Raw genomic sequence first — 14,531 nt, 5'->3', positions numbered from 1 at the left:
ACATTTAATCCCAGCACTCGGGAGGCAGAGGCAGGCAGATCTCTGTGTTTGAGGCCAATCTAGTCTACAGATTCCAGGACAGCCTCCAAAGCTACAGAGAAATCCTGTCTCAAAAAACAAAGATTTAAAAAAAAAAAAAAAAAAGTCAGGGGAGAGGCTGGGTTTGACAGGAGGATCAAGGGTCCAAGGCCATCCAAGACTACATAGTTATTATGTTCAAGACTAGCCTAGGATACACCAGATAGTTATTTGTTTGTTTGTTTATCTATTTATTTACTTGAGACATGGTTTCTCTGTGTAGCCCTAGCTGTCCTGGCACTCGCTCTGTAGATCAGGTTGGCCTCAAACTCACTGAGATCCACCTGCCTCTGTCTCCAGAGTTCTAGTATTAAAGATCTGTGTGCTAACATGCCTAGTGCTAAGATAAAAATTTTTAAGAATAAAAAGGGGGGTGTCCTACACTGAAAGAAAAATCCCTATTCCCTACCAATGACATCTCCCGTGGGAGATATGGGGAGGAAGAATTTGGGAAGCACAGAAGAGGGCGTTGTTAGGGAGTAGGGCTTTTTCCTTGCTATTGTGGAACACTTCCTCTGGTCAACCATGAAGCACATCAGACCCTGCAGGCTGTCTGTCTGTGGCCACATGATCACTCTATGTGTAAAGGACAGAGTGGACCCCGGCCCTCCACCCTGACAGTCTCCTATGCACCACCACCACCTGCACCAAGCTGCCTGGCCCATGAGCTCGCAGACCCATGCTGCCATGTCTGTCTAGGTAGGCTCTAGGGATCTGATCTTAGCTCAGGTCCTCATTTACCCACAAGGCCAGCTCCCAGGCTGCTGCTCTGCTTTCAGCATCACTATGATTGACATGCACAGTGGCTGCCCCAGCCCAGCTTGCTGGGCTGCAGAAGCCAGGCTTTTGTCCTAACAACTGCAAACAAGTGGTTCTGGAGATGCTACTAGGTCTATCTGCTGGGGTCCCCACCTGCCCAGAGGCCAGCCCTAATCCCAGACTATCTTGTCTCTGCGCACATCCCATCCATTCTCCCTAATGTGATTTTGTTTCACCTGCAGCCCCCACCTCAACCTGCAAAAATGTCTCAGCCTTCCCTGCCAGACTCTTAAACATCTTTTAGTTCTTTTTTGTGTATGGGGCTAGGGTGGGGTGGGGTGGAACTGTGCACATATGCACCTGTGGATGTACAAGCACAACTGAGTGACACGGGTACACAGAACATGCAGGGTCAGAGGACACCAGCAGACAGTCTTCTCCTTCCATCCCTACAAGGCTTCTAGGGATGAAACTTAGGTCCTCAGGCTAGCACAGTAAGTGTGCTGTACCCGCTCAGCCAACTCACTGGCCCTTTGCAGCACTGCCATCCCTACCTCCAAGCACCCAATGGCAATCTAACCCTGAGTCCAGGGTCTCGGCTTTGTGGTCCACAGGGCTTTTCTCACACTAGTCTACGCCCAGGATTTCAAGAGCCTCAGAGGGCAGAAGATCCAGAAGAAGGACAGCAGAGCCCTCCCAGCAGGCAGCCTCCCTGGCATCACGCCTCTGTAGGTATCAGAATAGAGCAACCCCCCGCCCCCCAGCAACATCAGACCTTAGTAGACCTCACAAACTCCTGTCTTTCTCTAATCCACCCAAAGCTGGGGACTAGTGAAGGAAGCTGGGAGACACAGAGACGCTCCAGTTCCATCTCGCAGGAGGCTGCAGCTCAGAAGCTATACATGAGACCTGGCTCATCCCTGCCATTGCAGGGGAACAAACAATTGAGGTTTTCTCTGACAAGCAATGTGTGGCAAGGGCTGAGGCAGGCTGCCCTGAAGCTTGATGTCTCTGCCAGGGCCCCTCCTTCTACTACACTACTCACTACTGAGGAAGCCCCAGTGAAGACAGCAAAGTAGAAGTGCTGTGAACCTCAGGAAGCAGCTTACCACCCTCCCATACCCTCCCCACACACCCCATGCAGCACTCACCGGATAGTCTCAATAATCTCATGAGCAGCATCGTGGTGCTTGTCCTGAAAGAGAAAACCCTGCAGAGTCAGTCCCCAGCAAGCACACAGTGACACCCCCTCTTGTTCTGAGATGCACACTCCCAGGGCCTGGACCCCAGATTCCCCACAGCTGGGGACTGACTCAGAGCTTTGTTCCCCCTGCAAACACAACAGGTGTTGGCAAGTCCTGCAGAGTCCCATCGGGCCAGTGACCCCAACATTACAACCACTGGCCAGCACTGTGTTATGCCTGAAATCAAGCCTTGCCCCAGCATGACCACGCAAGGCCAGATCTCAATCTGCCAACATGAGATGAAGCCCACAGATGCCAATTACACTGACAAAAAGCCACAGAGGGAAGAATGACGAAAGGAAGTAGGTGCAGGGCTCCTACCCTCCCTGGGCCGGCCAGTGGCCATGGGAGCTTTCCACCCTTCCACACACTGCACACTGCACAACCCCACCTGGGATGACAAAGGCCACAGTTGACAGTGTCTCTTGAGAGCAGACAGATATCATGGCAGGCTCCCCAGGGCCCAGGCTCTCTCCCAGCTCTGCCCAAGTCTTGGTCATCACCTCTTGCCACAGAGGAGCTATAGACTCCAGTTGACCCTGTCCAGTGCACAGTCATAGGTCACAGGTGACAGGGAACATTCAACATAGCCCATGGGGGACTTGAGAGATGGCTCAGAGGTTAAGAGCACCAACTGCTCTTCCAGAGGATCTGGGTTCAATTCCCAGCAACCTCATGGTGGCTTCCAACCATCTGTAATGGGATCTGGTGCCTTCTGGCATGCATTGCATATATGATAAATAAATAAATCTTTAAAAAAATCTTAGCAGGTTCAACATAGCCCACGAACACTGGTGTGGGCCAAGTGTCCCCTCAACCTAAAGTCTTGAACAGTCTCCCACTGTGGCTGTGTGGTAATGGCCCCACTTAGACAGTGGGCTGGGGGGAGGGCGCATTACGTCTGGAAGCATAACCTATAGGGCTCAGGAAGTTTGTGAAACTCCCATGATCCACAAGAGCTGAGAGAACAGACTAAAGCAGGCAGCTGGCCAAGTCTTGCAGGGAACCCCAGAAGTCACCATGTCAGGGTGCTCTTTCCGGAGCCAAGCTGCCTTTGAGTCACTCACACTCAGTAAATAACCCCAGTGAACTCAGAGGTCACCTAAGCTCCACTCTGTGGGATCGATTCTGAGGTCTGTGGTTGGAGCCCTGTCTGGGGTGAAGTGACAATTGCCCATGTCTCCCTGGAGAAGCCACACAGTGGGGAAAAAGTGTTACCCAAGTGCCTCACCTCTCCCTTCTCACTGTGTAACACACACGGATGTTCATGTGCTACTTCTGCCAAGAACACCCAGTCTCTGCTCTCTCCTCAGGATCAGTCTTGTCCCAATGTCACCCAGCCACTCCTGAGTACTGGGGCACAGGATATGTGGCTTTCACTAGGAAGAACAGTAAGCATCTCCCGTAGCGGTGCTGAGGCAGGGCCACTCTCTGGGCACTCTGCGGTTGCTCGACCCAGGCATTTCTCATAGCTCTCAGGCAAGCAGCCACCAGAAAGGTCTTAGACATGGGGGGGGGGGGTCAAGAAGTGGCTCAGAGGTTAGAACACACGCTGCTCTGGCAGAGGATACAAGTTCAATTCCCAGCACCCACATAATGGCTCATGGCAGTCTAACTCCAGCTCCAGGAGATAGGATGCCCCCTCGGGCCTCCACAGGCATTGCATGCATATGGTACAGACACATAAGCATGCAACAACTATACACACAAAACAAAAAATAAGGAGCTGGAGAGATGGCTCAGAGGTTAAGAGCACTGACTGCTCTTCCAGAGGTCCTGAGTTCAATTCCCAGCAACCACATGGTGGCTCACAACCATCTGTTATGAGATCTTGTGCCCTCTTCTGGTGTACAGATATACATGGAAGCAGAATGTTGTATACATAATAAAATCTTTAAAAAAATAAAATAAAATAAAAATAAAGGAAAAAGAAATGCCTAGCTAGCAAGGTCACAAAACAAAACCTGACCTGGAGGCACACAACTGTCACCCTACCTTGCCAGACTGTGGTGGCGCACACCTTTAATCCCAGCACTCAGGAGGCAGAGGCAGGCAGATCTCTGTGAGTTCAAGGCCAGTCTCGTCTACAGAGCAAGTACCAGGACACAGAGAAATACAGAAACACTGTCTCCAGCAGATGGGGAAAAAAAAAAAAAAGACTATCTCTGAAAAAAAAAAAAGGGGGTAGCTCACACCTTTAACCCCTGGCAGATCTTTTACAGAGCTAGGACAGTCAGAGCTGTTACACAGAGAAAACAACAACAACAAATAATAATAATAAAATAAAAAAGGGGAGGGGAGGGAAGGAGAGGGAACCCACTTAACTACCACAACATTGGGGGAGTATCAGAACACACCAGCTGTCTTCCTTCTACGATGCCTCAACAGAGGGGCTGGTAGGGACAATCCTCAGCAGCAGATACTTGCCAACCATGCACAGTGCCCTAGGTTCCAGCCCCATACTTGTGTGGGCCTCTGTACTCAGGAGGCTCAGGCAGGAGTGGTCAGGGCCTCCTCACCCATGCTCTGCAAGCCCCCAACACCATGTTCCAACCCAGCCCTTGGTTTTCTGAGTCTTGAGGTCCTCCTGGCTTCCACCTTTCCAAGTACCAGCTTACCTTGTAGGATTTTTTTTTGGGGGGGGGGGGTCGAGATAGGGTTTCTCTGTAGCTTTGGAGCCTATCCTGGAACTTGCTCTTGTAGACCAGGCTGGTCTCGAACTCACTGAGATCTGCCTGCCTCTGCCTCCGGAGTGCTGGGACTAAAGGCATGTGCCACCACCGACTGGCCCTTGAAGGGTTCTTCAAGTGACCAAGTGCTGAGGACCAACCTCTAATGTTAGTTGGGCCCTCTGTCCACAGACAATCCTGAGCTGTACAAACTAAGAAGCACAGATTATTTTCAGCTATGACTACATCCTGGCCATTCATTGGTTCATTGGAAAGGAATAGGTATGCAGCCACCTGGGAAGGGAGGGAGTATGCTGGGCACAGCCCCAGGAGCCCAGCTTTATGAGAGGTGCTGTGTCCTTTATACAAGAACAGTTCCTACTGTCAGCCATCCTCCGCTAGGTACCACATCTGGCACAACATCAGGAAGTCACTACTGGGTGGCCAAGCCATTTTGTCTTTTTCTCTCTCCCAGTGCTAGGGATGAAGCCCTGAGCCATGTGCTGCTGAGGTCACAGACATGAGCCACCCAAACTGTTCTCAGCAACACCACAGTAGTTTCCTTCTTAAACAAAACATCCAAGTGAAGCCAGACATGGTGGCACATGCCTTTAGTCCCAGCACTCGGGAGGCAGAGGCAGGCAGGTCTTTGTGAGTTCAAGGCTAACCTTGAGTTCCAGGACAGCCAGAGCTACACAGAGAAAGCATGTTTTGAAACAAAACAACAAATCCAAGTGGCCAGATGTCATGGCGCACACCTTTAATCCCAGCACTCAGGAGGCAAAGGCAGGCATATAGTTCAAGGCCAGTCTGGTCTGCTTTGTTGAGTTCCTAGGATAGCCAGGGCTACACAGAGAGACCCTGTCTCTAGAGAGGGAAAGAAAACTCACTCTTATGTGATCCCCCAAATAACATCACACCAGGAGTTATACAGCAGGTTGTGAGAGGCTGATCAAACCCCCTCCAGTAACTGTCAGCTGTTCAAACCACATGCAGGGTGACCAACAGAGCCAGACAGATCACCTCCACAAGGGCAAGAAGGGGCAGGATCAAGGATCAGCTCAAAGGAGTCAACATCCCCAGCCCAGCCCAAGACCTGTGGTAGGGAAACCCAGTGGGCAAACCAGAGGCATGCATCCTGTAAAGAAGCCTGGAGAATGACCTCAGGCATTAGCAGACATAGTCCCACATAAAAAGGGACTAAGGCCCCTGGCTTCAGGTGGGCAGGTCAGTCAGATGTGCAGTACCAAATACCCTTGGTGTCCCACATGGCCCTGAATACCTCGAGAGGAAGGAAACCCCTAGAAAAGACCACACAGGGCTATGAGGATATGACATACAGAGCTCACCCTGATGGGCTGTCCCCAGAATGCACAGCACATTCCAGACTCGGGGTACATGTCTTCACACACATACCACACACATATGCACACATACACAGAGAGAAAGAAAAGAGTTTAGTCTGTAACTTTTCTGCTAGCTTTAGAGTGGAGGCCTCACAATGCTATCCAGGCTGGCCGCCAACTCTTGGCTCAAGCAATGTTCCCACCCCAGTCTCCCAAGAAGCTGGGGCCACAGACACACACAGCCTAGAGAACTTTTTTTTAGACTTGACCATGAACTCTAAAGTCTATACAGGGCCCCAGGGCCTGGCCCAGCTCCAGGCCACTAATTCACAACACACACAGGGATACCCAGCTTCCTGGCGGCCAGCCTTCATGAAGGCAGGAGGCGGGTGTGGGATGGAAACTCAGAGGTCCACAGGAGAACAAGTGTCCTTGCTCAGCTACAAGGACAGGAATGAGGCCAGACAAGCTGGCCATCTGTGCCAGCTGCCTGCCCTGCAGCCACAAGGGCTTCTGCTGAATATTTCATGCCAAGCTGGCCTCTATAGTCTTCAAGGCAGAGTGACACCACCTACCCAGGCCTGTCAAATGACACAAGTGAGTCACTTGATAAGAGTGCTGCATGCAAGGAGGTGACCACCAGTACACCTATTTTCTGCAGGCCACTCCTCTCTCAGAATGAGAGGACAAAGGACAGGGGCTCAGTTTACCTTGTCTTAGGAAAGCTGGGACAAGCACTAAGGGAAGGGTTTGCAGCCCTGCCCAGACAACATCGAGACAGGCGCACTGCACCCCAGCACCTAAGCAGCTGCAAGGACCTGGTGCAGAGGCTATAGAGGCAGGGTTCACAGCACTTGCTCTGCCATCATATAGGAAAGTAAGAAGTCAGGCACCCTGAACGTACCTCCATACCCTAGCTACAGGTGCTGGGGTGTGGAGACTGCATACTGGAGCTTGCTAGCTTCCAGCCTGGCTGAGAAGGTTCAATTATCAGGTCTAGCAAAAGGCCCTGACTCAAAGGCACAGATGGTAACAAAGAACACAAGGCACCCTCTTCTGGCCCCCACTCTCACAAACAGCACATACCTATATACAGTAAATTTAAAAAAAAAAAAAAATCTTTTTTTTTTTGTTTTTTGTTTTTAGAGATAGGGTTTCTCTGTGTAGCTTTGGAGCCTATTCTGGCATTCCCTCTGGAGACCAGGCTGGCCTGGAACTCACAGGTATCTGCCTGCCTCTGCCTCCCGAGTGCTGGGATTAAAGGCATGCGCCACCAACGCCCGGCCAAAAAATATCAATCTTTTAAAAAAACTACCTGGTACATATGAATTCCCTATCAACCTTGGTGACACACCCATTCTCTTCCCAGTCACCCCATTCTAGGATGAAGGTTAAATGAGTGCTTCCACAGGGACTTAAGACCTGGAACCTCCCCACACTCAAACACTGCAATCCAGGGGCAGGGGCAGAGGCAGGGCTACACTCGCACGCTCGCAGACACACACACACACACACACACACACACACGAATGAACGGGCCACAGTGTGGAGCTCCACACAGGAGATGGGAGATGTCCAGAACAGATAATTCTGAGATAAGTCTACTCATGGATGCTAGAGGGAGATGACTACTCACAGGGGTGATGGACTGTTCTAGAAGTAGACAGTTGTAAGAGCTGCCTGACCTGTGACTGACTATTCCACAGATCCTGACTAGCACTCTGAATTCATGAACTGTAGTGGGTGCTGGGGTGAAAACCAGGGCTTCCCACAGATTAAGCAGGTGCTCCCCTACTGAGCTCAGTGGGTACAACACTCTCTAGTGTGGACAGGCCCTGGGCTCCATCCCTAACACCACATACACCAGGCAGGTATCACTCCAGGATCCTGGAGGTGAAGACAGAGTCAGGACTCCATAGACACACAGAGAGAGGGGGTGGGGAAGAGGAGAAGGGGAGAAGCTCTCTTTCCCCAGTAGCTCTGCCCTGCCTGTGGAATACCCACACTACTGGCAGAGCAGCCTGTGTGTCCTCACACTTGAGCCCTAGAGCTGGTGCCCACATAGGGCAAAACCTGTGTTTGTCTGAATCAAGCTAGCAACAAGGCAATGCTCAGATGGATGGGCATCTGTACTGCACAAGGCCAGACCATGTTCTGGAAAAATCAACCAACCTGACTTGCATTCTAGGGACACTAAGATGACAGGACTGCCCCAGCAAACATAACTAAGAGATATGGGGCAGCTTACCTGTGCCTGAACTTCAGACAATATAGCACGTGGTCTTTCTGCACACAACTGATGCCCAGCTCTGCAGGGGGCCAGTGCCGGAGCTTCCCCTCTGCCAGTTGTAGCTACCACACACGTCCCTAGCCAAGTATCAGTTCAGGGCAGAACGCCCATGAGAATGGCTGGTTAATCTTTCAATAAGGCAGAAGTGATCAAGTCTGCCCATGTGTCACATATTCAACAGGAGGTGTTCAAAACTAATCTAAGGGCTTCACTTTGTAAGAGTGAGGAACAGTCCTGAGTGCATAATCACCCCTAAATAAAATATCTAACTTGAAGCCAGCATGACATCTCATGCCCGTATTCACAGCATTTGGGACAATGAGCCAGAACTGCTCAAAGTTTGAAGCTAGCCTGGGCTACATGGTGAGTACCAGACTGCCCTGAACACAGAATCAAAGCATCTCAGAAAAGAATAAAGAAGTCAACTTGAAAAAGAGCAGTGCAGCTGGGTGTTGGTGGTGCTTGCCTTTAATCCCAGCACTCGGGAGGCAGAGGCAGGTGGATCTCTGTGACTTCGAAGCCAGCCTGGTCTACAGAGCAAGTCCCAAAGGAAGGAAGGAAGGAAGGAAGGAAGGGGAGGGAGGGAGGGAGGGAGGGAGGGAGGAGGGAGGGAGGGAGGGAGGGAAGGAAGGAAGGAAGGAAGGAAGGAAGGAAGGAAGGAAGGAAGGAAGGAAGGAAGGAAAAGAACAGTGCTTCCGCAGCCAAGGAAGCCAGCCAGGGTTCCCCAGCAGCCCCCAGTCTCATCATGAACAGAGTAAGTGGCCTGAGCTTGGGTTTGAGAGGCAAGCACAGAGTCAATATTCCACACAGTCCACCGTCATCACCTTTTCCCTTCTGGAGCAGGTCAGCCCACAAAGGCAGGCTAAAGGTCAACCTGCCTCCTCCCCACATGAGCATGGATTAGCGGGGACACAGGGAGGAGGTCATCAGCAGAAACTACCTTCTGAGTCGCACAGGGGCTGGCTCATCCTACCCACAGAACGACTCACCCAGCCACCCACAGGACTCCTGAGCTCATCAGAAGGGACATGCCATACATGGCCTACTTAATCACCAACGGGAAGGCCACCTGGCCCTCCCTCTCAGGTTTGTCCCCTAAGCTGCCTGCCAAGCAACTAAAAATGGCATCTGCATCCTTCTGCCAAAGGGGTCATTCCGTGAGGTCCCAGTGCCCTAAACTGGTATAAAAGGATGATGTCCCCCTCTCATCTGTCAGTTCTCCAAACCTGGTCCCCAAACTGGCTATTTATTTCTGAGTGTGGACAGCATAGCTGCTGTCCTCTAAGAACCCACTGGCACCAGCCCAGGGCCATGCCTTACTCAAGGTGGGAGGAACTGCCACACTCAGTTCCTAATCTGCCTGGAGTGACAAATGTCTTTCTGTCCTCTATGCATGTCCCCAGGGACACCAAAGGTAGCTTGCAGATGCATTTACAAAGGATTCTGAAGCCAGATGTAGTGGCACACACCTGACATCCCAGCACTCTGAGACTCCACTTCAAAACAGAACAACTGGGAAGGACTACAGGTGCACAGTGTGACCTGAACTCCCAACTCAGGGGAAGGAGCACCTGCATCACGGTCCCTCCTCTGGATGCCTCCATAATGGGATCACCAGGCAACAGATTTTTTTGTTTGCTTGTTTACTTGGGGGGGGGGGCACACGGGGACTTGAAACAGGGTCTGATACATGTGGGGCAGGCTTGCATGGAACTATGTAGCCAAAGCTGGTCTTGAACTCCTGCCTCCACTTCCTGGGTGCTGGAATGTCAGGTCTGACACTGTATTGAATGTGCCAGGCACTAGGCCTGGCTTCCTGAGAAGCAGAACTCTCCATGGGAGTTATAGGGTTAGAAGAGGGCACTGTGGAGCTGCTGTCACTCAAGGCTGTGTGAGAGCCAGTCAATGCCCCGCCCTTGGACAGTAGCTAACACCCACAGCTGGAATGGGCCTGCAGATGCCAGGAGCAGGGCTGGGCTAGCAGGGTCAACCCTGCCAAGTGAGATCTGGGCCAGCAAGGTAAAGGCGCTGGGTGTTCATTCCCACCCGCCACTGGAAATCCAGTTCCCACCAGGCTCAACTGAAGGCCTGATTCACATGGGGCGGGAACTGGGCCAATGTCACTGGGTGAACTTTCATCTTCATCCCCAGGATACAAGATAGAGGCAAATCAGCAGCAGCACTCCACTCGGGCACCAATGGGGTTGTGATGGATTTTTTAACCTTTCATACTCAGATATGACAACTCTGGGGTTTCAGGCTGCTGACTGGTCATTCTGTACAGACCTAGCAACCCAGCTCTTGGTACTCCTAAGGACTACTACAACTTGAATGAGTCCACACGCAGATATCTGGGACTCACAGCCTCTAATACACACACACACACACACACACACACACACACACACACACACACACACACGGGTGTAAACCTATCACCCCAGCACTAGAGGCAGAAACAGGGTACCAATGAAATGTTCCAGACCAGCCACAGCCGTATAACAAGACCAAAGAAATAAAAAAGTAACACTGGACCAGCCCAGGCATCCTGTGACTAACAGAATGAATGATCACCAAATTGGCTCACTGCCTAAAGGATGTTACTCAGCCAGAAGAAAAACTAGGGGCAACCCTGAGCCCACAGATAGTGTGAGTGGGCCAGCCTCAGGCACATTCTCCCTGGTGAACACTCCAGAGTCATTCATTGATCATTCATTGGACTTTCTGGGGGTGGGGGGGACATGCCAGAAGACAGCATGACAGGCAAGGAGGTAGGAGGCTGGTAACACAGAGACAGTGGAAGGGAACTTGGGGATGGCTCAAGTGTGCTGTACCTCAACTGTGACAGTGGCCACAACTCACAGAACCCTATCCTGAAAAGAGTGGATGGTGACTCTTGAAGACAAAAAGAAGGATGAGATTTAAATCAGAACCTCTACATCCTAAGAAGAAAAACACCAAGAAGTCTGTCCTTCCTTTCTTACACTCTTAATTTTTTAATGATTTATTATGTATATAGCATTCTGTCTGCTTGTATGCTACACACAAGAAGGGCGCACCAGATCTCATTACAGATGGTTGTCAGCCACCATGCGGTTGCTGGGAATTGAACTCAGGACCTCTGGAAGAGCAGCCAGTGCTCTTAACCTCTGAGCCGTTTCTCCAGCTCCACATACACTCTTAACAGACAACCTTCCAGATTTCCCAAGGCCCCTTTAGGCACCACCAACATGAGGGGACAACTTTTCCAATTTCCCATAGTCTTTCCAGCCACAGCAACAAGAGGGGACAACTTCTCCAACTTCTCAGACTCCAAGGCCACCAACGTGGAATTCACTCTGTAGACCAGGCTGGCTTCGGCTTCAAACTCACAGAGATCAGCCTGCCTCTGCTTCCCAAGTGCTGGGATTAAAGACATGAGCCGACGAAGCTGATACCACCACCACCCAGCCTTTTTTTTTTGAAACAGGGTTTCTCTACTTAATAGCCCTTACCATCCTGAAACTCGATTTGTAGATCAGGCTGGCCTTGAACTCACAGAGATCCGCCTGCCTCTGCCTACCAAGTGCTGGGACTAAAGGTGTGTGCCACTGCCACCTGGCTCTTGTAGGAATTTTCAAGGCCACACATACACAGACCTGCCCAATGGGAAGAGGCAGTGGAAGGACATCCCAGGGCACTGACAGTATTCCATGGGGCCCCAGTGAAGATGCTAACTCAACAGCATCCATGGACCATGCTTCATTTTCTACTCAAAACATACACAGGGCCACCAGGGACCGGGGTGCTGACTTCCCCATGTTCTGGGGGACTTCGAAAACCCTGTATGACTCTGGCTCTTCCACTATGCTTGTCATTTTCCAAGGGCCATTAGGATTAGAGAATAACAACCTCAAATTTCCAGGGTCTCACCAGCTCGGACCACCAACAAGAGGGGGCAATCTCCCAGATTTCCCAAGACTGCCCCCAGCCATGCCACCAAAAAGAGGGGACAACCTCTCCGACTCTGCAAAGCCTCTACAGATATTCGACCAACTGCTCCAGCTTCTCATGGTATCACCAGGCCAGCCCACCAACATCGGACAACACATGAGGTACAAACTGAGGTGACAACCTCCTCAACATTCCAGTTCCTTCCAGCCTAGCCCGCTGTCACGAAAGAACAATTTTCCAGAACCCTCCCACCATGCCACCAACATGAGGGACAACCTAAAATGACATGAACCGCCAACCTCTCCAACTTCTTAGCCAAGGTCCCTTTAGCACCTTCCCACCAACACCAAAGGTGACAACCTAAGAGGACACGAGAGGACAACACGAAAAGACAGCAGGATGAGACAGAGACTACAGTATGAGGGGACCTGAGGTGACAACACGAGGGAACAACATGAGGGATCCACACCGAGGCCAGGCTCCCCCGACATCTCAGTCCCCATAGCCCTGCCCACAACGTCGCCTCGGACTCAGGTCCGCAAAGCCCGGAGACGCGGGGCTCCAGGCCGCCGGCGGCGGTGGCGGTGGCGGCGGCGACGGCGACAGGCACGTCGGGGCAACGGTATCCGCGGGCGCGGGCCGGGAACGGCCAAAGACCCGCCGCCGCCGCAGCCACCGCCGCCGGCGCGGAGCCCCGAAACCTCGCGACCCCCAGCCCCAGCCTGCCCGCCGGCACACTCACGTAGACCGGCAGCGGCCACGGGTAGACGGCGGGCTCGGCGCCCACTGGCGACTTGAGCCTCAGCTCCAGCTTCTCGCCCATGTCGGCGCGCGCGGCCGCCGCACCATGCTAGGCAGACGGTTGGGGGAGGGGCGGGGCCGCCGGCGGGAAGCCGGGCGAGCGGGGGCGGGCGGACGCGGGGCGGACGGCTGAGGACAGACGGCCCGGCCTGCGCCTCGGCCGCCGCTCCCGTGCGGCCCCCGGCTCCCCTCTTTGTAGCAGTCACAGACCCGGGGCGTCTAGCGCCGCCGCCATCTTGGGCCGGCGTGAGGAGAAGGCACAATGAGCCGGGGGGTCGGGCTGAACCACTCGGCGCGCGCGCGCGGGGGAGGCCGGGAGACAAGAAGCGCTGCGCGCCCAGAGCCTCCGCCCACCGCGCCGCGCGCGCCACCCCTCGCACGCCACGCCCCCTTGGACTCGCCCGCCTCCGACCGACGCACGCACGTAGCACGCAAGGGCGAACGCGCGTCCTCGGTTGCCCTCGGACGCCCCCGCAAGCCGGAAAGGGGGACCCGGGGAAACCCTGCCGAGGAATCCGAGCGAGCGAGCGAGCGAGAGGGAGGGAGGGAGGGAGGGCAGCAAGGACGCAAGTTCAAATACCAACTTCACAGGCTCGCCTTTTTTTTTCTTCCCTTTTCCTTTTCTTGTTATTACTTATCTTTTCTTTTCTCTCTCTTTCTTTTCTCGGTTTTCCGAGACAGAGTTTCTCTGTAGCTTTGGAGGCTGTCCTGGAACTAGCTCTTGGAGACCAGGCTGGTCTCGAACTTACAGAAATCCACCTGCCTCTACCTCCTGAGTGCTGGGATTAAAGGCGTGTGCCACCAACGCCCAGCCGTCTTTTCTTTTTCTTTTTCTTTTTTTCTGATTTTCGAGGCAGAGTTTCCCTGTGTAGCCCCGGCTGCACTAGAACTCTGTAGACCAGGCTGGCCTCAAACTCACAAAGATTCTTCTGCTTCTGTGTCCTGAGTGCTGGGATTAAAGATGTGCCTGTCTTGATGCCTGACTTATTTTCATTCCTTTTCTAAAAAAAACTTCAGGGGCTAGAGAGATGGCTCAGAGGGTAAGAGCACTGGCTTCATTTCTTAGCAGCCACCTGATGGCTCACAACTTTCTGTAATGAAATCTGGTGCACAGGAATACATGCAGTCAGAACACTGTTCACATAATAAATGAACCTTTTAATTTTTCTGTTAACAGGAGAACGCCTTTAATTCCAGCCCTCAGGAGGCAGAGGCAGGTGGATCTCTATGAGTTCAAGGACAACCTGGCCTACAGAGTGAGTTCCACGACAGCCTGGGCTGTTACACAACAGAGAAACCCTGTCTTAAAAAAATAAAATAAAAATTTTCTTACTTTTAACACAGCCTCACACTAACAAAACCTAATGAAGAGGCCAGAAATACGAAAAAGTGTATGCTATAGCAGAATTGG

At 52.3% G+C, this 14,531-nt stretch overlaps 1 protein-coding gene across 4 annotated transcripts in view; it reads right to left on the bottom strand.

The window, feature by feature from the left end:
- The window catches only part of Dot1l (DOT1 like histone lysine methyltransferase), a 43,747-nt gene extending 30,338 nt beyond the window's left edge, over positions 1-13,409 (bottom strand). For 2 of the 4 annotated variants that reach the window (XM_027419305.2, XM_027419306.2), the window contains exons 1-2: positions 13,062-13,409; positions 1,989-2,032 (exon numbers count right to left, since the gene is read on the bottom strand). In XM_027419305.2, the coding sequence (XP_027275106.1) occupies positions 1,989-2,032; positions 13,062-13,142 (125 nt within the window). In that variant the 5' untranslated portion in view covers positions 13,143-13,409. The remainder of the gene's footprint in view (positions 1-1,988; positions 2,033-13,061) is intronic. The other 2 variants (XM_027419307.2, XM_027419308.2) reach the window with 2 other exon arrangements.
- Between the last annotated feature and the right edge of the window lie 1,122 nt (positions 13,410-14,531).

Source organism: Cricetulus griseus, chromosome 5 (assembly GCF_003668045.3).
Source record: "Cricetulus griseus strain 17A/GY chromosome 5, alternate assembly CriGri-PICRH-1.0, whole genome shotgun sequence".
NCBI lineage: Eukaryota > Metazoa > Chordata > Mammalia > Rodentia > Cricetidae > Cricetulus > Cricetulus griseus.
The sequence above is the reverse complement of the archived record's forward strand: the minus strand, read 5'-3'. Positions and strand labels throughout refer to the sequence as shown.